This window comes from Artibeus jamaicensis, unplaced genomic scaffold (genome assembly GCF_021234435.1).
Source record: "Artibeus jamaicensis isolate MK-2021 breed Jamaican fruit bat unplaced genomic scaffold, CSHL_Jam_final contig_233, whole genome shotgun sequence".
In the NCBI taxonomy this organism is placed as follows: domain Eukaryota; kingdom Metazoa; phylum Chordata; class Mammalia; order Chiroptera; family Phyllostomidae; genus Artibeus; species Artibeus jamaicensis.
The window spans coordinates 23,123,527-23,148,752 of record NW_026521486.1 but is presented as its reverse complement, the minus strand read 5'-3'; the positions used below and the strand labels follow the sequence as shown (position 1 = coordinate 23,148,752).

The window sequence follows — 25,226 nt, the reverse complement described above, 5'->3', positions numbered from 1 at the left end:
AAGGCTCTCAAGCTCATGTTATGACACCAGCATTATCCTAATTTCAAAACCAGACAAAGACACTACAGGAAAAAAAAGAAAATTATAGGCCAATATCCCTGATGAACATAGATGCTAAAATCCTCAACAAAACACTAGCTAAGCAGATAACAACAATACATTAAAAAGAACAAACACCATGACCAAGTGGGTTTTTTTTGTGAATGCAAGGTTGATACAATCTTTGCAAATTAATAAATGTGATGCATCACATAAACAAAGTGAAGGGTAAAACACAGATGATTATATCAATAAATGCAGAAAATTCATTTCATAAAATCCATCATTCATTTATGATCAAAACTCTCAGCAAAGTAAGAATAAAGGGAACATACCTCAACATAATAAAGGCCATGTATGACAAACTAATAGCTGACATTATACTCATTGAGCAAAAACTATGAGTGTTCCCTTTAAGATTGAGAACAAAACAGGAATGTCCTCATTTACCAATATTCTTCATGATAGCACTGAAAGTCCTAGCCACGACAATCATACAAAAAGAAGAAATTAAAGGCATCTGAATTGGAAAGGAAGAAGTAAAATAGACATTATCTGCAGGTGACAAAATACTGTATATTGAGAACCCTAACGATTCCATTAAAAAAAAACTACTAGAACTAATAAATTAATTCAGTAAAGTAGCAAAATACAAAATAAATATCCAGACATCAGATTTATTTATATACAACAATAATGAACTATCAGAAAAAGAAATTACATAAACAATTCCATTTACAATTGCATAAAAAATAAAATACCAGGGAATAAATTTAACCAAGCATGTAATACATCTGTACTGTGAAAATTATAAGAATGAAGAATAAAATAATAGAAGATACAAGTCAGTGAAGGTATTTACTGTGTTCATGAATAGAAGAATTAATGTTACTAAAATGTCCATACTATCCAAAGCAGTATATAGATGCAATGCAATTTTTTTCAAGATACTAATGCCCTATTTCATAAAACTAGAACAAATATTACAAAATTCATAAGAATTTTGTGATTCTTATGTGGAATCACAAAAGACCCAGAATAGCCTCAGCAACCTTGAAAAAGAAGAAAAAAGCTGCAGGAATCATGCTACCTGAAATGAAACTATACTACAAGACCAGAGTAATCAAAACAGCATAGCAGAGGATTGAATCAATGAGCTGGAGGACAAGGTAGGAAAATATACAGCATTGTAGTGATATAAAAACAGACATAGAGATTAATGGAACAATATAGAGAACCCAGAAATAAACTTACAAATTTATGTTCAATTAATATTTGACAAAAAAAAGCAAGAACATAGAGTGGGTTAAAGAAAGCCTATTCAATGAATGGTGTTGTGAAAACTGGACAGATACATGCAAAAACTAATGATACTAGACCACCTACTTGCACTATACACAGGAATAAACTCAAAATGGTTAAAAACTTAAATTTTAGACACAAAACTATAAAAATCCTAGAAGAAAAAATAGGCGGTAAAAATCTCAGACATTTCTTATAGTAATCTTTTTTCTGATAGATTTACTTGGGAAAGGAAAATAAAAGAAAAATAAATGACACTACACAAAACTGATAAACTTTTGTACAGCTAAGAAACCCATCAACAAAATGAAAAGACAACAAATGGAAAAACACATTCCACAATGATACATCTGATAAGGCACAAATTCACATTTTGTAATTAAAAGAGATTTGGTTTTAGAAAGCATGGATGGGTCCAATGAGGCTGAACCAGAAACTGTGTCAAAAGGACTGAGGACATTAATTTACTGATTCATCAAACACTAGGTTTAGCATTCTACTTTGGTTTAATCACTATGTGGCAATACAAAGGTGAATACACAGATTTCTTTCCATCTTGAAGCTTCTAGTACCTTAAAGGAGAAAGATATGAACAATTATCATTTAAAATGGTAAATTCTGTAATACAGAGCCTGAATTGGTAGTATGTTGGGGAAGGTGAAGACTTAAGAGAGATGGTTATTTTTGTTTGTTTGTTTGTAAGTCTGTTTTCACTGGAGGCAACTCTTGAGCTGGGTAGGCAATCAGAGGAGGGTGCCTCGGGTAGAATTACCAGCATGTGCCAAGGCATGGAAGAGTGAGAGAGTGTGAATATTTGAAAAATTATGCAAAATCCAGTAGGGAAAAAGAGGAAGAGAGGCAAACAGGATAATGTAATTCAACATTTGAATTGCCAGGGGTCATTCTCAGGAGCTTAACTTTGATTTGGAGGTAATAGAATTGAAAAAATTAAGCCATGAAGCTTATGAATAGATTTGCATTCTAGAAAGAAACAATTCTTCCAGTAATGTGAAAGTTGGGCTGAAAAGAAGATAGAGATTGGACTAGAGGTGCAGTAATTATTTCAGAAACTAACATAAAATGTCTGATTTAGAAGAAATAAGGCATTAAAATATTTAGTAAAATTATGATGATGAGACAATAGGAGACAAATTAAAGAGATATTTATGCATAATTCTGATCAATGTTATTTGTGGGTAAAAATTTAAACATCAAATGAGTCCCCAGTTTCTGATTTGAACATTTTATAAGTTGAGAACAAACTTTCAAATCTCAATCACATTTATCTACAAAGTTAGACATACATGTAAAGAAAATAAATTGGCAAATGCAGAATCAGAACCCGACACTAATCAGCTGAGTAAAATTGAATAATTAACTAATTTATACTTAATTTATTTTCCTCATTTATAAAGTACAGTGGTTGAAACAAGACTTTTGCCTCCAATATTATGGCTCCAACTACTTGTATGTATTCGTTGTAGTGTTATACAAGTTTATTCCTCCCAAGGTAGTTTGTTCTACTCCGTAGCATTTCCTTTTGAAAAACATGACAGGACTAACATAAAGTGGGCATATAAATGTACCAAAAGTGAAGAAAAGAGATAATACACATGAGAAATAGGAAAAGTTTATACGGAACTCATTTTGAAAAGTAATTAACCTTATTTAAATGGAAGATGCTATGTTGCCTATCAGAGAAAATGGGAAAAGGCTGAAAACAGCACTCTTAAGTAAACTGCTTAATTTAAAATCAAAATAATGCAAAAATATCTAAGAGATTAATTAAAAAACAAAAAAGCAGATCAATGGTGACATTTGACCAGAAGGGCTCAAGAAATGCTTCAGCCAGCAAGTTATGGTTTGTAAGTTATTGACAATTCATTCCTCTTTTTAAAATTTTTTTAATTTAATTTGTTGAGGTAACATTGTTTAATAAAATTTTACAGATTTCAAGTGTGTATCAAAGCCTTTGTCTTGTGACGTAAAAGGTTCCTCTCACCAGACATAAAGTGTACTTCCCCCGACTGTCAGCCAGAAAGTGAGCTTCAGCCAACGTGGTTAACTTTGACTTGAGATATGCTGAGTAGCTGGGCTCACTGCCCCACACTTCTGATATCTCCCTGAGAAGAGCTTCTGGAAGAGCTGCCTCTTCAACCTGGATCTCCAAATAGCAAGCACAGACGGACTGCAGCTTGAAACAGCCATATGGTTGCCAACTTCTATCAGACAACACTCAGCTAACACACCACAGACGAGTAAGTGAACCTGAGTTTGGGGTATGGTTTGTAATCAGCATTAATGTGGCCATGGCTAACTGGTGGCAAAATTTATGATTTTAAAATAGCATATTGGAGAAAAATCCATCCACAAGTTTTCCCAATCTTTCTCTCTCTCTCTCTGTCTCTCTCTCTCTCTCTCTCTCTCTCTCTCTCTCTCTCTCTCTCACACACACACACACACACACACAAACACACAATCTGCTTGGCTCCTGAAATTGTTTTGGAGATGTGAAAAAATATACATTATAAACTTCAAAATACATAACTAAAGAGAACTTTATACTTTATAGCCCAGCTTTTAAAAAATTACCAACCCTTTACTTTCTGTTTGTCTCTCAGCCAGGTGACTTTGAAAATATAGGCTGCCATGCTTATATTTATTTCATCCTCACCTCTGTCAAGTGAAATTACATGATTATAATCATCTTAGAATAGTGCAAATAGCACATTTTTGCTGTTGTCTGACTTGAGTTCTGCTATCTGTATCTGGAAGCAGGAGTTTAGCATAAGAATACTTATGGAAACGTTCTGGACAGAGAGAAGCTGTAAATATAACAGAGTGGTTGAATAAACAGAGCTTGTTAGTATCTAAGCTCTGCCACACATTGGCTGTGTTACTTTAAGAAAGTCTTTAACTTCTCTGTTGCTTTAAAGTTGCCTCATCTGTGAATTAATGGTAATAGTAGGCTCCTATTTGATAATGTTGTAAGCTTAAATTAAAGCATGACATTTAAGAGCTCAGAAACAGGCCTGCCATACAGTAAAACACAATAAATATTACATATTATTTAATTATTATTTTTAAAGCAAATTCATATTATTTTATTGAAGTCTAAGTTTCCATCTCATGCTCAGATTTTTTTAAATTGGGACCCATAGTGGTCAATGTTTTGGTAGGTCAGGGTGATGCTGTAAAGACTCAAACAGTTGCCTTTCATAAACCTCTGAATCTTACTTTCTTTGCACTGAATCCAGTCAGAATTATTTCAGAGTCTTAACTACCTCCAGGGACTCCTCAAACTACAGTGATACAGAATGATTTTTGAATGGCATCGAATGATCAGATTTTTAAGGAACTATTGACATATTTTCATATTAATGTTGTATTTTCATTTTAGATATTGCTTTATACTATTAAAGCTAAACACAAGTAGTGGTCAGGGATCTTGAATCCAGTGTGTTCTCAATGACCAATCTGTATTTTTTTAATCTGAAGGAAACATGGATAATGACACAAGGCTGAGAAGCATAGGAGATTCCCAGTCCTCAGGTAAGGAGCGTGGGTACGACTGGCTGGAGATGTGGTTTGTGATCTAAGCAAAGTTACCTTTGGTCATTCCCTGCCGCCCACTCGGAATCACTGCCCTCCTGGAGAACTAGTGTCTCTACGCTTTCCATTTTTTCTACCTGTGTCAAATTATTTTCAGCTATCTTTCCAAGGTATCTTATAAACAGATCCACATGGTATTAATAAAAGATAACAGCTTTTTGTGCTTTTTTAAACAGCTTTATGTAGATAATATTGACATATATTACAATGCATATATTTAAAGTATACAGTTTGATAAACTTTGATACAACACACATTCATGAAGCCACAAATACATTCAAGATGCTGGACATAACCATCAATGCCAAATGTTTTGCCACACACTGTTGTAATCTTTCTTATTACCACTTTCAGCATGTCCTCTTTGACACAACCACAACTTTGTGTCACTATAACAGGTTTGTGTTTTCTGAAATGTTACATACATGGAATCATACAACATGTACTCATTTTTGTTTAGCTTGTACTATTCAGCATAATTATTATTTTTTAATCCTCACCCAAGGGGATATGTGTATTGATTTTGGAAAGAGAATAAAGTGGGGGTGGGGGAGAGAGAAAGAGAGAGAAGGAAGACAGAAAGAGAAAGACATCGATTGATGGCCTGTCATGCACACCTTGACAGGGATTGAACCCACAACCTAGGTATGTGCCCTGAGCAGAGATCGAACCCACAATCTGTGGTGTATGTGATCAGTGACACTCCAACCAATTGGGCCACTCCACCAGGGCCAGCACAATTATTTTAACAGTGGTCCATGTTTCATAGATATCAAGAGTTCATTTCTTTTTTATTTTTCTGACTAGTATTCCTTCATCTAGCTATACCACAGCCTGTTTATGCATTCACTCATTAATGAACATTTGGAAGTTTTCAGTTTGGGGTTATTACAAATAAAGCTATTATAAAAATTTATGTACACATCTTTGCGTACATAGGTTATATTTAGTTTTTTAAAGAAACTTCTACACTGCTTCCCAAAATGGTTGTACCGTTAACATTTCTACCAACGACAGATAGGATTTCCATAGTTCTTTCATATCATCCCAAACATTTGATGTGGTCCGACATTCTAATTTTAGTCACTCTAATAGTGATTTCTAAATTCAGTTTTAATTTGCATTTTTATGACTAATGATGATTAGCATCCTTTTATGCTCAATTTTCCATATATGTCTCTTATTTCATGAAGTGTTTGTTCAACTCTTTTGCTCAGATATTTTATTGTATTGTTTTCCTATCAAGTATTGAGTAGTATTTATCAAATATCAAATATATTCTGGACACAATCCCTCTATCAGACATTCAGTTCACAAATATTTTCTGCCAGTCTCCAGTTTGTCTTTTTATTTTGTTAACACTATCTTTTTAATATCAGATGTTATTACTTTTTAGGAAGTTCAGTTTATTACTTTTTAATGGACTACACTTTTTTGGATTAGATTGAGGACATCTTTGGTTTATAGTTTTAGATTTTATGTTCACTTATATGACCCATTGGACTTAATGTTTGTATGTAGGATATGATATGGATCAGAAATATTTTTTGCTCATAGATATCCAATTACTCTGGAACCATTTATCAAAATGAGCCTTTTGTGTGTGTCTTTGCCCAAAATCTGGTGTGAGTCCGTTCTAGACCTCTTGTCTATTTTGACACAAATACATGTTCTATTGGCAACTGTGGTTTTATGTCTTTAAACAAGGTAATGTTTGTGTTCCAACTCAGTGCTTGCCATTCTGGTTCCTTTGCATTTCCATATAAATTTTATAAACAGCTTGTCAATTTTTACAAAAGAAAAAGCATGCTCAGAATTTTCTTTGGGATTGTAATAAATCTATAGATTAATTTGAGTAGAATTGATGCTTTAGCAATATTGTGTCTTAATGTATTATGATTTATGAAAACTGTATCTCTATTTTGTCTGCAATTTTTTCAGCAATGTTTTGTAATCTTCCATATAAAAGTTTTACATGTTTTTTGTCAGATTTATCTATGAGTATTTAATATTTTATGCCATTGTAAATGGTATATTTTAATTTCCTATTGATAATGGATAGTATATATAAATAAATATGATTTGTTTGTATATATTGATGAACCCTAAAACAATCTAAAGTCATTTATCAGTAATGAAAAACTGATTATTTTTCTACAGGTTATGATACTTCCTCCAGACGTACTCTACAGTCACAGGAAAATCTAGGAAGGAATAAAAAGAGGCCTTGTACCTCTAAAATCATCCCCACCATCCTGGTGATTATAATAATTACACTGGCCATATTTTTAACAGGTGAGTTTTCTATTTCCTAAATATGCTCATATTAACTCTCCTATAAAATATTTCATTGTATGCGTACCTTTTATACTCTAGCTCAGGATCAAGGGTCATCAGACACTTCTGTGTACATTGCCTATCTATAACATGAGGATACTACCTGTACTAAATATTGTGAGAATTAAAATAACAATGTCTATAAAATTTCCTTCATAGCCAGTATTATTTGGTCTTTACAAGGTAAGGAGTTTGTGGTAAAATGTAAATCACCAAACTGCTTCCTTCGTCAAGAAAATATCATGCTGAAGAAATGGCAAAAGAACTAAACAGTGCATTTGGTGACTTAGTTAACAGTTTGTCATAAGGTCTTAATGCCACTGTGGATGGATAGCAAACAGTTTATGGAAGGTTATCCAGTTGTGGATGACCTTGCCCTAAACCATTTGTTTTTATATAAACGGTAGTATTTTTTCCCTAAGCTGTTTCTAGTTGAGGTCTAGAAATGAGACTTCAACTAGAGAGGTTCATAAGAATGAAAATTGAGTTCAAGGTTCTCTATGGTTACACAGCTTAAAATGATGGGGATAGATTTCCAACTCCTAGTCAAAATTCACAGCTAAACATATGGGTTATAAAGAACTGAACAAGACAAAAATTGTTGCTATCCTAATAACCGTATTTTGGTACAAAATATAGATTACTTTTAGACTTTGATTGCAGCAAAATACATCTCCCCTATCTGATAGTGAACTATGGACATATATTCTATGAAGAACTCAAAATTATTTTAATGAAATGTTTGAAAATATATACATAAGTATATACAATATAGATGTGTATATAATTCATACATGAATGTATATATTATAAATATGAATTTAACATATACATGTATAAAGTAATAGAAATTAATTAGCAGTATTCTGTATACATGTACACATATATGTGCACATATGTATAAAGATTTTATATGGAATATATTATTAACCAACTTTATTCTATGAGGCATTAAAAAATATATAAATAGATGTATATACATGATTATATGTGTGCATACATATGTAAATGTATATGCAAATATATACTGTGTACATATATAGACACATCTGTATCTCTGCACACAGTATATATACATATATACACTTATATGTATGTATCTATGTGCCTGTATATGGATATAAAATATATTTGTTTAATGTTATGAGAATGTGGTCACCTAGAAGTAGTGTGTGACTTGAGAAGGTCACAAAGCCCTAAATGTGACAAACACTACTACCTCAGCATTCAAGAATTTCTTTCAACTTAGTAAGAAAATAAGTACAAACAACTGGAAGCTGTTCTCACTTAGGGAACAATGTAAAGTGTTAATGACATCTTTTTGATTAAAGAATCAAAGCAATTCTGGTGGATTTCATCACATGGATAATTGTTTTAATTATTGTTCAGGGCTTTTCACTCCTCACTACTTAACGTGGTATTAAATCATTTTTCAGTAGAAAAATGTAAATCTTCCCCCGACCCCAAATCATGCTTGGATGGCTGGATTGGTTACCTAGGAAAGTGCTTCTATTTTTCTGAAAATACAACAACCTGGGCAGCAAGCCAGAACTTCTGTGTCTCTCATGCAGCAACTCTTGTTGTATTCAACACCACACAAGAACTGGTAAGGCAATACTCCTGAGCTACAGTTATCTTCTTGAGATTATAGTTTGTTTATAGAGTATGTACTGGAAATGGAAATGGTCCAGAAAAGAGCTTCTTACCCAGCATAGAGGGGATCCTATTTTCCACAGCAACTGGGACCACAAGAAGCATCCAGTCAGGGTCACCTGCCTATTTTTGTTCACCTTCTTATTTTACACCAAATGAAAGTTGCCTTTGTGGGACTATATTTTTTAAAAATATAAGCAAAGAACCACAACAAGCCATTTGCCAGAAATACCAGAAAGAATTACAAAATGAATAGCACAGTTATGAAGATCTGGGAGATTTGGGGCACAAAAGGTAAATGAGGGAATATAAAGGCGTGCAAGGCAAACTGCCCTCGGACCAGAAATAACAGCCAGGTAGAACATCAGATGATAAGAGACAGAAAAGGTCTTAAGTAGCATGGAGATATATTTCTCATTTATTGAACACTTTCTCTATAGAGAATAGACAGAAAAGGGATTGATCCAAGTCAAATTTAATTTTGTAGAACATTCTGATGAAGATGTATAGTGAGTATATTAGGGTGACTGAAAAATATAAATGAAAGCATATATTAATTCATTAGAATATTAAATAATAAAAATGAAAGTAAAGCATGAAAATGAAAAAGTATTAGATCGATCTGAAAACAGAGCAAAGAAAATAAATTTAAAAGCATAGTTATTGAAATAGTTTTTGGAATCAACATAAATAAAAAGAGGAACGCAACAAAATACTCAATGAGGATATACAAAGGTAAAGCTATTTATCTGGATAGACAGTACTAATCACAGATAAAAAGAAAAGATAGACCCACCCTGATACAAACAGCAGAGATTTAAGAGCATAAAATACTATAAAAATTTCTATTCCAATAACTTTTAAAACTTTGAAGAAACAAATTATGTCTAAATGATTATTTAAGCAATTGCTTAGAAAACCTAAAATTGGAATATGTATAGATTAATATATTTCTTAAAAATAAAATGGTAAGCATGAAAAAGTAAAAAAATGCTCAAATAAACTAGTGTTCAAGTAAAGACACAGAAAAAGTATCAGTTCAAAAGAATTCATAAAAAGTGAAAGAAGAAAAAGATAGTCAGAAACCACAAAATTCAATATAACAGCAATTGTGATAAAATGTTAATGTCTTTAATTTATCCCTTAAAAGATAAATATATCACATTGGTTTTTAAAAACCAACAAAGTACAGTTAATGCCACTTACAGATTAAAGCATGTAGACATGCCTGCACACACACACACATACATGAAAGTCAGAGATAAAGCAAAAGGTAAAGATATGAAAAGCAACCATTGACCAAACCTAAGCCAAATAAAACAAAACTTAAATTATTGGTAATCATGTCAGAAAACAAAGTATCAGAATAAATTATGAACTTACACAAAACTTGAATAAACTGTTCAAAATATTTTGCTCCTAACTAAAATTCTCCCATCCTAAAAGGAAGCAAGCCTAGAAAGATTTACCAGCAAATTGGACCAAGCCTTCACAAAAGGGATCATTTTCCTCTTATACAAAATTCATTTAGAAAAAAGAAAAGAGAGAGAGCTGCACAATGCCACTTACTACCAAAGTTGTTAAAGAAGTCACACAACCCATAAACAAATGCATGAACTAGATGAAGATAATGTCACTTCTAAGATTATTAGCAAATCTAGAAGTCTGTGTCTATATAAAGATTATGTAACGAATTAGATGAAAGCAAATCCAAGAGAACGAGGCATTTTCCCTTTATCCTGTAAATATTCTTTATCAAAGGATTTCCTGAAGCGCTACTCTGACCATTCTCAATATTGGATTGGACTGAGCCGAAAACCAGGACAGGCCTGGAAGTGGATAGATGGAACTGTGTACAATGGCTGGTAAGTCCTGGGTGTATAATTTACACACCTAACGCTGGGAGCTGAGCCTTTCCCACTGTGGAGAGATCTGAGTTATAACCCATACACACCATTCTGGAAGCTTTCTTCATGGTAGAGAATAAAATGAACCCAGAGAAAATGCAGTAGTACAAATTATTACATAAGCTACTTAATATCCATAATATTCCAAATACAACGCTTCATGATCATATTATTGAACCTTTACAACTGTGGGAAGTGAGTATACTCATCACCCTTTTACATTTTAAAAACGATGTCCAGAGCTGTTGAATAATAAAGATATCATGAATAAATCCTGCACTTCATCATATAGGTGACATTTTTAGGCCAGGCAAGGTCTATGAATTCAGTTTGCTTTACATTCCAATGATACAGGATTGGGGGAAGAATAAAAGCACACGGCAGAAGACCTTCTTTTATTAACTTTTCCAATAAGTACTCACTCATTCTGTAGCCTTTTTTAACTCTTGTGTTTTGTTTCAGGTTTAAAGTTATGGGATTTGGAGAAGGTGCCTATCTTCACAAGATTGGGATCAGCAGTTCCAGTACCCATTTGGTTAGAAAATGGATTTGCAGCAAACGAGACACGTGCATCCCAGGGAGTTGAGATGTCACAGGTCTACGATATTTTACATAAAATATAGTTTGTATCCTTCTTGAAAGAAATGTGCTATATTAGTGTAAAGGTACAGACAAATTCATGTTTAGAATTTCTATTGATGTTTCACTTCAAATCTCTAAATTATTTTTTTTGGAAATTTATTAGATTCTTGGCATTCAAAAAGTATATGCCTCAACATATTTAAAAGTTTCCAAATTTTATAGAATTGAATTTTAGATGTATGAATGAAAGAAATTAAATGACATTTTAAGATGTAATCATATGGATTCTGACAAATGTCATTTAAAATTACTCTTTATCAAAAGAACTCTGATATTTTTGTGGTCTCCTTTCTTTTGTTATCAATAACCATTGGATGGTTTTCTTTTATGTATGCAGCATTTGTGTTGCTTTGTGAGATTCATTCATGAATCTAGTGTAATTCAAATACAATAATAGTGTTTAAAGGTGTTGATTTACTAGCTAAATGAATCTTTTTCCCACCCAACCTCACAGCAAAAAAAAATAAAGCAATAATGAGATTTCACTTTCAGACCATCATGTAAGGGACCTTCAGGATTGAGTCTCGAAATAGCAAGGTTCTATCTGTGAATGCCAAGAACCTAGTGCACAAGGCACGATCTAAATAGTAATCCTTTGGTGGGCAAATGGATGAAGGGCTGGCTTGAATTTGGCTCCTCAAGTTTCTCTCCATTTGAGAAAACAAATCAGGTTCTGCATCAGAACGCATACTTCTTCAGAGAGTATTGTTTTTATGTTTATTCAACATTAACAAGGTCTCTTTGTGAAACATAATCCTTTATTTAAAAGTTCTTGTGGAATCTGTGATCTGCATCTATGGATAATTAATGTATACTTATTGATAGAAATATAAACAGTTTTAACAGGATAATATATAATTAGAGAATGGGACTAGTAAGAATTTAGGTAAATAACTTAGTAAACTCTCATTGTTACATCTTTTATTCTAGACCATAATAAGTTTTCCACCTTTTCACCCTCTCTACTCATCCTCGTTTTAACTCTTTTCTTCCCTGACTTGCCTTTTTCCCTCATTCTTTACAAATAGTCATTTGATTATTTTAGTCTCAACATGAATAGGAGAAATAACTGTCCACAGTCCAGTAAGTGCCAAGACAGTAAAAGACTTAATGAGGAAATTTCCTTTCTAATTAAAACCAACCACTGCATGGATCTTTAGAAAACTCAGGAGTTTGTTCTTAAGGTCTGTATTTTGACTTTGTTCTTAAGGTCTTTCTTTTATCAAACTGTATGGTATTATTACTCCATTGTTCTCCTGTATCAGGAGTAAGTAAAATGTATTTATCAAAAGCTGGAATATAAAAAAGGGTGACAAGGAACTGAGCATTAGATCTACAGTTAGTTTAGAAAATCAGAGACTGAATAGATAAATCTTCAACATGTAATTACCAAGCAAAGTAGAAGTATAAAAACAAATGTGTGTATGATATGTGAAAAGGTTCAATGACAACACATGGAGAAAGCATCCAAAACTTGAGAAAGAGGTGCCCAGCAAAATTTTTACAGGAAAATATCTTTTAACTGAAGCTTTTCCAGAGAGAAAATTATCAGGAAGAACAGTGCTAGTAGAGTGAAAAACATGTGAGGATACCAAGTGTTACACAAATGACAAACTGCAATAGTCGGGAAGCACTAGAAGGACAGATATATGATGGGAAAGAATAAGAGCTGGATTAGGGGGAGGGAGGGAGTCAGATTCTGCAGAAATTAGACTCCATGCTAAGGGAAGTTAAGCCTTGATGCTTTAGGTTATTTCTCTAAAGTTATTGAATACTTATATATAAGGTAGTGATGTCTTCAGATATATAATTCAGAATAACTCTCAGGGCAATATAAAATCTATCTGATGGACAAAAAACAAACTTAAAAATTTGTCCAATCGCTGCAAGAAAAGGTGATAAGAGCAGTGCCCAGAAATGGTAGCAGGGAGAATACAAAGGAATAAATGGATTCAGAGACTGTTTCAAAGGTTGTAGTCTTAGAAAAATACATGATGAGAGGGATGGAGGAGAAATAGATGTTAAGAATAAATCCCAGGTTTCCCTGTAAATCAATCAAGTGAATAGGGGTGCTGTTAACTGATATGGAAACAAAAGGATATTTTTAAATTATTGAGCTTCAGAAGTCTGTAGAAGTCCAGGTGGAAAAGCTTAGTAGGAAGCAGATTATGCAGTTTTGGAACTGAAGGGCAAGTCTGGGGGGGATATGTGAAATAGATGCATGCAAAGTGGCAAAGATCTATAAACTTTCTTCTTTGTAGTTCACATAAAACCTTTTTTGCATTTTTATTGAATTTATTGGGGTTACATTGGTTAATAAAAGTAATAGGCTTCAGGTGTACAGTTACATAATAGATCACTTATATATTGTATTGTGCTCACCATCCAAAGTCAAGTCTCCTTCCATCACCATTTATCTCCCCTTTGCTCTCTTCTACCTGCCCTAACACCCTTTCCCTCTGGTAATCACCACACTGTTGCCTGTCTATGAGAGAACATTGACTGACAGCTGTCAGAGGGGAGAGGTTTGGGGGGCTAGGTAAAAAAGGTGAAGGGATTAAGTAAAAAAAATACTTCATAGACAGGTATACTTTTTTCCTAATTAAAAAAATAGGTGGGGTCTAAATTAAGGTAACTTTTAGGTTTGATCATGGAGCTAAATCTGTGCCTATAGGCAGAAGAATAGCATAACATCAGACAAATAAATCAGCTCATGTGTATTTAGAGAAGCATTAAATAAGAAGGGATTAGCCAGAGGTCATATATGTATAACCCATAGACACAGAGAACAGTGTGGGGGTGACTAGAGGAAGGGGAACTGAGGATGGATGGAGGTAAGCCAAGGGGGAGGGGGAAGGGGGACACCTGTCACAGTGTCAACAATCAAAATAAAGTTAAAAAAGAGTAATGCACATGTTTCAGAAGATAGAGATGCTGCAATATTCTGAAATACTGGATCTGCAAAACTTCTAATACTGAACAGTGTCCAAACTCAAGTAGAAAAATGTACTAGTGTTTTTTTTGCTTTTTCGAGGCATAGTTTTAAAAATTGTATCTTCATTGTGTTAACCCTCATTAATAGAACAATGCCAAGAATCTTTTGTATGACTCTGCTTTTATCGTACCTAATGCTGTTTCATACTTAATGACATAAATTTTAAAGTGTTCTCCTCAAGTTTCTTAACCGATACTAAAATAAAGTTGTTACCTTAAAAATGAATTGATATTTTGGTTTTGTTTTTAAATAAAATTACAAATATACCTCTCTTGGGGGTTAATGGATAATTATGCCTAGAAGCGCGTATCTCTAAAATTCTAGAAAGATCATTTTAAGAGTTAAAACATTTTTCTACTTGAATAAAATTTTTGTTGTACTCTCAAGTACAATATATATGCCCTTAAGTTTACAAATAATTGGATATATATGGATATATATTATTAAGCATAAATGAAATATGAAAGTAACATGTTATTTTTTGCAGTGATTAGTAGAAAAGCTAAAATGTTTTAAACGTTGAGTATAAATGCAGAAAAAAGATATTCATGAATATAATATTATTATTTTGTGAGACTAAGTATATGATAATTCATTTGACTTAAGAGATGCTTACTTAGAAGTGAGAATGCAAATCAACTGATATATGATATCTATGGACATATATTCCCAGGTTGATAATTCAATGTTTATAAACAATTTACCATTAATGGTTTATGTATTGATTCATTTATCTTTTTGGAGTTCTGCTTTTGCTTTGGACCAAAGCAACACCTAACATGTATCTCAGGCTTACCACCCTTGAGCTGCCATATTCAACATGCATTTTCACTATTAAAATAAACACAACTGTTTGTTTTTATTTTTTGGAAATTAATCAAACTATTTGGGGGGAATTAATGAAGACATTTGGTGGAAAAATAATGATAATGGTAGAAAGGGAGCCCGCAAAATAGTAAAGAAGTTAAAAAAGGTTAAGCATTAAGATTCTTAAGCACTCACTTGCAAATGGAGTTCAAGACTGTTTATTCAGTTTGTGCTTGTTTGGAATAAATTTTTTAATTTTTTTTAATGATTTGTAGTTTAAAGATTTTGTTTATTTATGTTTAGAGGGGAAGGAAGGGAAAAAGAGAAGGAACATTAATGTGTGGTGATCTCTAGCACACCCCCTATTCTGGGGAACTGGCCTGCAACCCAGGCGTGTGCCCTGACTAGGAATGGAACCAACGACCCCTCGCTTCACAGGCTGGCACTCTGTCCACTGAGCCACACCAGCCAGGTGAAATGGATAGTGTCCAAAAGAGCCATTTGCCAACTATGTTTGCCACCACATAGCCCCAGTAAATGGCACTATAATAATATTTTTGAAAAGCTACCAGCATTTCACACACTATGTTTAGCACAGTATCCTTTCTTTTATAGTTAACACCATATTCTGTATTTTTCTCTACCTATTTTATTATAGTTGTTCAGTTATAGTTGCCCCACTCTTTTCCCTGTTGCTGTTCCCTGCTCTGCTACAGTCAATCCCTGCCCCGCTGCCCATGCCCAGGAGTCTTCTATTCATGTTCCTGACTTGCCTCTTCCCCTTCTTTGGCCCCGTACCCCACTCCGCCCACTCTGATCACTGTCAGTGTGTTCTTTATTTTCATGTCTCTGGTTCTATTTTGCTCATTTGTTTTGTTGATTTTAACCTCATACCACACAGTAAATTCAAGGGTACTCACTAACTCTACTGCAAACTTAACTTTAATCTGGAACTCATACCAAATCTTAGACCAACACCTAATCATTGTACAAATGCTATTTCTCATAATAACAAAAATATTAATCCATAAATTAATTTCAATGCAAACTAAATCACATTCTCCCCTGGTACATGGTACTGTATTATAGTATTTCAAGGAGGCTTCGGGTATTTCACACACTAGATTCAGCACAATAGTCTTTTAAATATGAAACATAGTTTTGCTATCAAATGCATGTTATTAATGACATGATGTTAAATTAATACCTGTCTAAATATGATGAGCAAACTGTGTTTAGAACTGTATGTATACTTTAGTAGTCAATGTAAAACAAGTAACGAAGTGTTTGAACACATAAAAGTTACTAGTACCAAACAGGATTTTTGTAAATTATTTTCAGCAAAGTATATATCCCTGAATGAAATTTCTGTTTATGAAGTTAATGTCTATGATTTTTAATTTAATTTTAAAAACTATTATTTTAAAAGGTACTGGAAAGATGTATTACAACTTCTTTTTAGTCAACGGAACTTACGCAGCAATTTATGTGTTAAATTGGTTTCAGAAATTGTTACGTAATATTTCTAAGAAAATCAACATTAAAACTTCCTATGTTCAAAACAAACAAATGAAGTAACTTCCTGTTTTAAAAAAGTAAGCAAGAAAAGTAGTATGAAACTTCAAATTCCTTAGCTATGGGTGTTCAAAGATGTTCACCCCACTAAACTGGCTACTCTTGAAATGAACAAACCATCACTATGAAGGGCATCACTGAATAGGTGCACCTGACTGTGTTAACATAACATCAGTGAGAAACGAATAGAGAGTGGCAAGTGTGCAGCTGCAACTTGTTCTTTTCTTTTCCTATTGTTACACTTCAAATCTACCTAATGTCAGATCTTTAGGAGCAAAGGAATCTGAGCTGTTTTTCCTTTCGGGAGCGGGGGTAGAGGAGAAGATGTAACACTCATCTATAGTAGGGGTCTGAGTGGGAAGTTGGAAGTAGCCTCATTGAAGCCCTTACCTAGTGAAACCATAATTTTCCCCAATTGCAAACAAGCACACAAACACATAAACACACACATTCCAAAAGAAGTCTAAAGATAAAAACTTTCAAGTGCCATAAATTATCATTGCCCCATTTATTCCTGAAGCTTTTTCCACTAAGAATCTCTTAATTTACATTATTTAATCTGATTCCCTCCCAACGTCTAGAATCACTCTGTAGTCAAAAAATATTATTAATTTGGAGGACTAGATAATCTAAAAATAACTTTAGTTGTTAAGATTCAGGTACTCTAATCTTTCAAAAATACACACATAGATATATAATGGAAATAATAAGGCAAGCTTTGATTTGTATTAGGACTTTTAGTCATGATTAATTAAATTCACAGTAGTTTCTAGAATTCTCACATCAGAAGTTCACAAGTAAAACATTTCTCTATTGCTATTCAATTTTTAGAATTTAATGTGAGTTGTTATTTTATGAATAATCCTCAAATAAAACAAAAAGAGAAAGAAATGCAGCCATATTGTTTAAATTGTCTTTAAATGTTTTAATATTTAATTATTAAAATACTTTTTATCGAATTTATTGAGGTAACACTGGATAGCTAACAAAACCGTACAAGTTTCAAGGGTACAACTCAATAAAACATCATCTGCACACAACATCGTGTGCTCATTGCCCAAACTAAAGTCTTTCCAACCCCATTGATCTCCCACTTTGCCCACCTCCACCTCCCCTCGCCCCACTTTGCCTCTGGCTGTCATCATACTATTGTCTGGGTCTATGTATCATAAAAATATTTCTTGGCTTAATCCTTTTACTTTTTTCACCCAGCGCCCCAACTTCCCTTCCCTCTGACAGCTCACAGTCTCTTCTACACACAGTGTTTCAAAGAACATTGATAACTTGGCTTTGAATATTAGAGATCTCTTAATCTTCCATTAATTCCTCTCCCCCCTTCAATTGTAACTGCTCTCCAATCATTTTTCCACATTGCTTAAGTGTTCATATTAGAGAAGGTACAGAAAATAAGTAGCATAGATGGTAGGTAGAAAATAGATAGGGGGAGGGCAAGAATAGTACGGGAAATATAGAATCTAAAGAACTTGAGACACGTGGTCATGAACTAAAGGGGGGGAATGGTGGGGGAGGGGGTGTGCAGGGTGGAGGGGAATGAAGGGGTGAAATAGAACAATTGTAATGGCATAATTAATAAAATATATTTTAAAATTCAAAAAAAAGGCAAATATTGAAAACTCAAAAAAACAGGACATATACTAAATAAACATGGTTTCATGTTCCTGTGTTTAATTTTTTTGAGTTGAAGGTTTTCTATTTTATTTCTTATAAACTATAATTACTTCTGTTCAAACAAAAGTATTTGAAATAAATATATTTTTAAAATTCAGGTATATCCTTAAGTTTTACTCTTAGTGGATCTAGGACTTTAAAATAGGTGTCCCATTGATAAACTTATATTTTATTAACAAATATTAATGTAGTCATGTCTCTACTCCAAGTCTCAATGTAGGTTCTAGGTTAAAAACAAAAACCAACAGCAAACAAGAAAAATTTTGTTTATTTATGCATATAAACCTAACACTGACCTTTATTTAAGAAAATAGAGTGATTTATTTCTCTATATACAAGTTATGCTTGTCTACACTGGGAAAAGATCTGCAAAACTAGTAAAACTTGGGCTGGGAAGTTCATAGGACATGTTACAAATATATATTAACGTAAAAGGTATTTATTTATCATCCATTATACGTCATTGTTCTAAACAATAATAATGATTATTGATCTTGCATAGCTTACAGTGCATTTAAAATCAGTTAGGGAAACAATGGCCAAAAAAAGAGGGTACTATTGATCAATGTTAAGATTAGATAAGTACAGGGAGCTATGAAAATATTTACCAAATTTTGTCTGGAGTGGAGAATGGTCCAAAAAGTATATTCCTCCAAATGACATTTAACTAGGTCACCTGAAAAATAAGTAAGAATTTAAAAAGGTGAGTAACACAGAAAAAAAATATTTGTTACACTGAGTCAAACAATATGTGATTAGATTAGCGTCCTGAGACAGCATCATGCATTTGAGGAACTGAACAAAAATTAGTATGTCTGCATGCTTATACACATGGAAATAAGGAAGAAATGAAGAGGAACCAAAGGGTCTGGTAGGAGTTGGAAAAAGATTTAAGCAATGACATGTCATTGAAAGCAATTAGGTAGTGAGCATTGTGGTCCGATATGAGGTTTAGAGAGTCACTATGTCACACACAATATCAATAACTGATTTTGGCAGACAAAACTAGAAGCAAACAAAAAGATTGACTCAGTAATCCAGATGATAGGGTAGGTATGAAGATATATAAATGAATTTCAGAAATATTTATGTAGTAATATTGACAGGACTTAAATTAGTGTTTGAATACTGAGAGTGAAAAGGTAGAAGTCATGGTTGACTCCAAGGACTCTGGCTTAGACTAGTATAGACATGTTTCTGTCATTAAGTTAGTGAGTTTAATTTTTAACATGTGAAGATTGAGGAGCCTTAAGCTGTCCAAATAGAGATGCCCAATGGGCAATCCACTGTAATAAGGTTTAGGCTAGAAATAAGTGTTTGGGACTTACCAGTAAATCAGTGGCAATTAAAATTATAGAGTGGACAAGTTTAGCCAAGAATTTTGTATGAGAGAGAACCCACACAGAACTCTGAAAAACAACAATGTTTAAGAGATCAGAAGAGGAAAGAGGCACTGCAGAAAAGAGTAAGGAGGAATGTCTGGAGAAGTAGATAGCAGTTCAAGAACATTTCATGTCACAGATACTGAAGTTAGAAAATATTTCTAGAAGAAAGGATAGGTCAGTGATGAGCAAAGTTGATAGTTAAAATGAACGCTAAAATGTTCTTCTTGTAATTAGCCAGAAGAAAGTCATTGGTGACAATGTGAGAACACTTTAGTGAAATTGCAGGAAAAGCAGGAGGCAAATTTTACAAATTTGAAGTCTTAGCTATATTTTGCTTGCTCATTCATTTTGTTGATTAGATTCCTGTTAATAGTGAGATCATATGGTATTTGTCTTTTATCTCCTGGCTTATTTCACTCAGCATAATGCTTTCCAGTTCCATCCATGCTGTCACAAAGGGAAGGAGCTCCTTTTTTCTTTCTGCTGCATAGAGTTCCATTGTGTACATGTACCATAGTTTTTTGATCCATTAATTTACTGATGGGCAAAGACACTGCCAAAAGACATTGAAATTAAGAACAAGCTGACAGTTATCAGAGGGGAGAGAGGAGGCGATAATGGGGGAAAAGGTGAAGGAATTACAGGAACAATGATAAAGGACATATGGACAACAACAAGAGGGGGTGGAAATGGGGGAGGGAGGCAGGGAAGGAGGCAGGGAGGGCTGGGGTGGTGTGGAGGGGTGGGGGGAAAGGCAGAAAACTGTACTTGAACAACAATTAAAAAAAAAACTTGAAGTCTTAGATAGAAACAGGAAAAGGGGAACACCAATAGTGCTGATGTTTTCCCCAAGGTGTGAAAAAAATGGACAGAAACTAGAAGCCACATGTGGTTGAGGGAAAATTTTCTTGTTGCTCTTGAATGTTTAGTTGCTGATATAAAAGGAAGTATAAGAAGAGAGGGGTAAGAGAGCAGATAATCAAGGAAGGGATTTCCTAGAATAATTAAGAGATGTAACCCTGGCTACAGACTTGGAAATTTTATTTAGACAGAAAGAGGGATACCACTTTTTTTGGAGATATAAGAAGAGGAAAAAGTAGTAAGATGTAGACAAATGTGTAAACTCAATGGTATAAAGTATAGGGATATATCATCTAATGTCTTCTCTTTAAAAAAAAACATAAAAAAGCTCCTCTGTTAATGGTGATTGAGAGTCTTAAGGAGAGAATTATTGAGTAGAAGGATAGTTTCTCTCTGATATAGCTACTGTTATAAATGAGAGATGACTATCAAAATATAATGTGAATCAACTGAGGATGACTGCCTAGATTTATAGTGACACAAATCTACAGCACTGTCATCAGAATTAGCATATATTTATTGTAGAAATGAAGGGTTTCTACATAAATGCATAAGGAATATTTGTGAAATTTTTGTTAATGGGAGAAATACCTGGATCAATTTAGAGGTCATCATCTGAAGAAATCACATCTTGACAAATCCAATAACCTTGACTGTGACATTTTTCAGAAAAAACACCCTTCTTTGTTATCGCAGCGCAGGCACTGTCTCCAGCCTTGCCTGTGACTTGAAATCTGTAGAGGAAGAGGAGACACTGTCTTCACACTGCTGAAAACACAAAGATGAATATTGTATGCATTTTCTCTCTTCTTAGAAAGAATGTGCTACTCTCCAACCTGGAAATCTAAGGCAGTGTAATATTCAGACAAAGAATGTACATTAAACAATCGTTTATTTAATGAAGACATTTTAACCAAAAATGGTCATTTGTAACTAGAAATACTGCATGGAATAAAAATGTGAATAAGAAACACTGGTTTCCCAATGCCATGTAATTATATAAAAATAAAGATCTTAAAGGACCGCTATGGTCTAACTGTTTTAACCCCTAAAAACAATGGTATTAGGAAAGTAGGGCCTTTAAGAGGATACACACTGGCCATAATGACTATGCCAATATATTTTGTAAAATTTGGAGGAAGACTCTTCACTTTATCATACATAAAATGAATTCAAAGTTCTGTTTCTCAAGCTGTGTGCTATGGTTTAAATGTATGTGTTCCTCCCCCCAAATTTATATTTTAAAATCCTAATACCCAATGTGATGGTATCAGGAAATGGGGCTTTGGGGGTGATTAGGTCATGAGGGTGGACCCCTCATGAATAGAATTTGCTCCTTATCAGAGAGACTATGGAGAGATTCTTAGGCCCTTCCACTACTGAATATCTGGGGAGAAGACTCCAGCTACAAGCCAGGAAGAGGGCCTTCATCGAAACATGACCTTGGTGGTACCTCAACCTTGCTATCCTCCTCGCTATAACTGTGAGAAATCAATTTCTATTGTTTAAAAACAAACTGGCAAGCAAAATATAGCCAGAGACATTGAAGTCAACAACAACTGATAGTAACTAGAGGGGAGGGGAGAGGGAAATAACATAGGAAAAAAGGGAAAGGGAAGTAAATGAGCATGTATGAGGGACCCGTGGACAGAGCCAAGAGGAAGTGGGATTGAGGGTGGGAGATGGGCGTGGGTAGGGCGGGGGAAAGTGGTGGTGGGAAAATGGAGACAACTGTATTCAAACATCAATAAAAATCATTCTATTCTTTAAAGTCACCCATTCTATGGTAAACCAGCCCAAACATTCCTGAGGCCGATCCTGCCATTTTTGAAGAAAAATTTATTTTGTTACTCCCAAATTTCCTGATTCAAGCTTTTTGAATATCTGCAACAATTTAATGATAATCAACTCTATAGCATACAATATCATATTTATTATTTTAAGATATAGAAATATAACACATCTAAAAGTATACATCGTTTCCAAATATATTAAACCAGTTTTCTATAGAATATATCAAACTATTGACATTTTTATTATCCAGACCTAATTCCCAAATGTCATACATTCCAGAAAACTTCCCTCACTATTTGTGTATAATGAGTCTCCTTGTGTCTACAAGAGATCCTGAGAAAGAATCTTCTTTAGCACATCTAGATTTCACATGCTAAAAGCTGGTGACAGTAACCCCAAGCTTTTCTTGGGGGAAAGAGAGTGAAGAATATGGGAGAAAACCTCTCCTCTTCTAAGTTTTTAAACTCACATAGACACCTCAACAAGAGAATATCTGTTTATATGTATACATACAGATATACACAAATCCTTCATCCTTAATATAAAGGAAAATTCCTGTTTTAATTCTGATTTTCCATGATGTTTAAACTGACATTTTGTGTGTCTTAAACAAATAAAACACAAGGGATCTAAAAAACTTAAATATTCTTAATTTTAAAAACTAGATTACAAATTAATAATTCTAAGCAAGTTTGCATGGAGGTTATTTTGTATTATTTCTTAATTATTAGAATCCTATTAATCAAAATAAAGATTATTTTATGAAATTTAAGAAATATTTTGTAAGAATTTAAGTTTAGAAAATTTTTATTGACTATGATTTTCTATTTATACCTCAAATATTATAGGTAGACTAAAAAAATCCAAATATAAAAATAAATTAACTTAGGAGCCTTCATTATTCTAAGGAAAATTTCCTACACACATTAACAAAGATCAACGTCTACAATGTGGACCAATCACCTATCTAGAGTTTCAGGAGGCTCCCACTAACAATTGGTTGCTGAGATTTTATATTTCCCAATGAAACTCAAAGGTCAGACACTCACAATTGTGGGTTTAATGGGGTTCCATCCATCCAGGTCCACGTCTTTTGTGGATGTGTAATGTTTAATCCAATCCAAAAGTAGATTCCATCCTGTATACTGTTTTGTATGAAATCCTGTAAAAGGGGTTCCAGAGGAACTTAACTGAGTTATATATACTAAAATAGACCCTTTGGTCTTTTCCGGACTTTAAAAGGTTTTGATATTTATCTCCCTAATTAGGAAAATCTTAAGAAGGCCACAAAGAAGATGTAAAGCAAAAACAAGGAAGGAATAAGCCTGTCTAAAGCAGCAATGACTATATACATGGATTGCTTTGTCTACCAATGTGCAATCTTATAGAAAATTGATGCCTATGGCAAAACGTTGTACAAATGAAGTGAAAGAACCCTACATTTCCTGCCCAAGACATTAAGGACATTTCTGAATATCCGTATGCTTTTGGTGAGTACCTGAGAGAGCTCCTATCTTTCTAAGAGATAACATGAAAAGATGCCATGTATAACCTAGTTCTGCCATTTACTTAATGACGCAGACAAGTTTGTGCAACCTGTCAAGTTCTGCAGATTCTTCTTATGAAAATGGGGAAAACATCACTCATGTCATAAGGTTATTATAACCACTAAGTTATATAATGTTTATAATATGCTTACCATAGTTCCTGACATACAGCAGGAATTCAATAAGTGGCAATAATCATTAGTACTATAATTCTTGGATTATAAAATATACCCATTTCTCCCAGTTTTGAAAGGGCTAAAAATTAGCTCTTACCAGTTCAGCTTTGTCTTGGATCATCAAAAGATGTGATTTCATTTTTAAACAGGATTTTTGGCTATTGATCCATGATTTAAAAGTGTAAAAAAAGTTGTAACGTTTCCCTTTTTCCTGCACCCAACCATTAGGGCACAAGTTTAGTGTAGGGTTTCCTGAAATGACAATATGTATAGAAGTAGGAATGAGAACGAGGTTTGAACATCAAAAAAACAAAAATCAAAACAATTTTTGCACTAATTTTGTAAACTATTTTCTTTAAAGTAAATATTTTATCCCACCTTTAAGAAACTCCCCCTCCACTTATAGAAGAGATAAATGCAGTAAGTAATTATTGTTATTATTTACTGAGTAATTACTACATGTCAAATAATTTAGTGCGCATGAATATATAAATTTTTTTCTTCTAAGAAACTTAGGAAATCTGTGAAATTATTAACTGTATGTTCCTCATTTGTAAATAAAGATACTAAGGTAAAGCTTAAGTATAAACTAAGAAACTAAAGGTTAAGTGATTTACTATAAGTCATGTAACTAATAATAGGGAAATTTAAAATAAAACAAAGAGCTTGAATGGCATCAGAAGCAAACCGCTGTGAAAAAACAGTCATTTTTAGAGTATTTTTTACTGCAAAAGAATGTATTTTCTAACACAGGTGTTAGCAACTTTGTAAAACAAATTCTTCAACATGACCACAGTGTCCACATGCCTCAATGACAGACTTATCTCTGTATAAAGGAAAAACTTGAAATAATTAAATAAACCTGTATCAGAAACAAGTACCCATAGGTTTCAACTGAACTAATG

General features: G+C 33.5%; 2 protein-coding genes across 9 annotated transcripts in view; one reads left to right on the top strand and one right to left on the bottom strand.

The window, feature by feature from the left end:
- LOC119065701 (killer cell lectin-like receptor subfamily F member 1) overlaps positions 1 to 25,226 on the bottom strand; it is a 71,923-nt gene that overhangs the window by 5,782 nt on the left and 40,915 nt on the right. For 7 of the 8 annotated variants that reach the window (XM_053661842.1, XM_053661843.1, XM_053661839.1 and 4 more), the window contains 4 exons: positions 24,419 to 24,573; positions 23,648 to 23,760; positions 21,396 to 21,538; positions 17,775 to 19,234 (listed from right to left, as the gene is read on the bottom strand). In XM_053661842.1, the coding sequence (XP_053517817.1) occupies positions 21,406 to 21,538; positions 23,648 to 23,760; positions 24,419 to 24,573 (401 nt within the window). In that variant the 3' untranslated portion in view covers positions 17,775 to 19,234; positions 21,396 to 21,405. Of the gene's footprint in view, positions 1 to 17,774; positions 19,235 to 21,395; positions 21,539 to 23,647; positions 23,761 to 24,418; positions 24,574 to 25,226 lie in introns of those variants that run through there. The other variant, XR_008390947.1, reaches the window with a different exon arrangement.
- On the top strand, positions 4,845 to 11,436 carry LOC119065700 (C-type lectin domain family 2 member A-like). The gene is made up of 5 exons (XM_037167830.2): positions 4,845 to 4,893; positions 7,114 to 7,248; positions 8,727 to 8,896; positions 10,705 to 10,808; positions 11,313 to 11,436. The coding sequence occupies exons 1-5, from the start codon at positions 4,845 to 4,847 to the stop codon at positions 11,434 to 11,436; spliced, it is 582 nt and encodes a 193-aa protein (XP_037023725.1).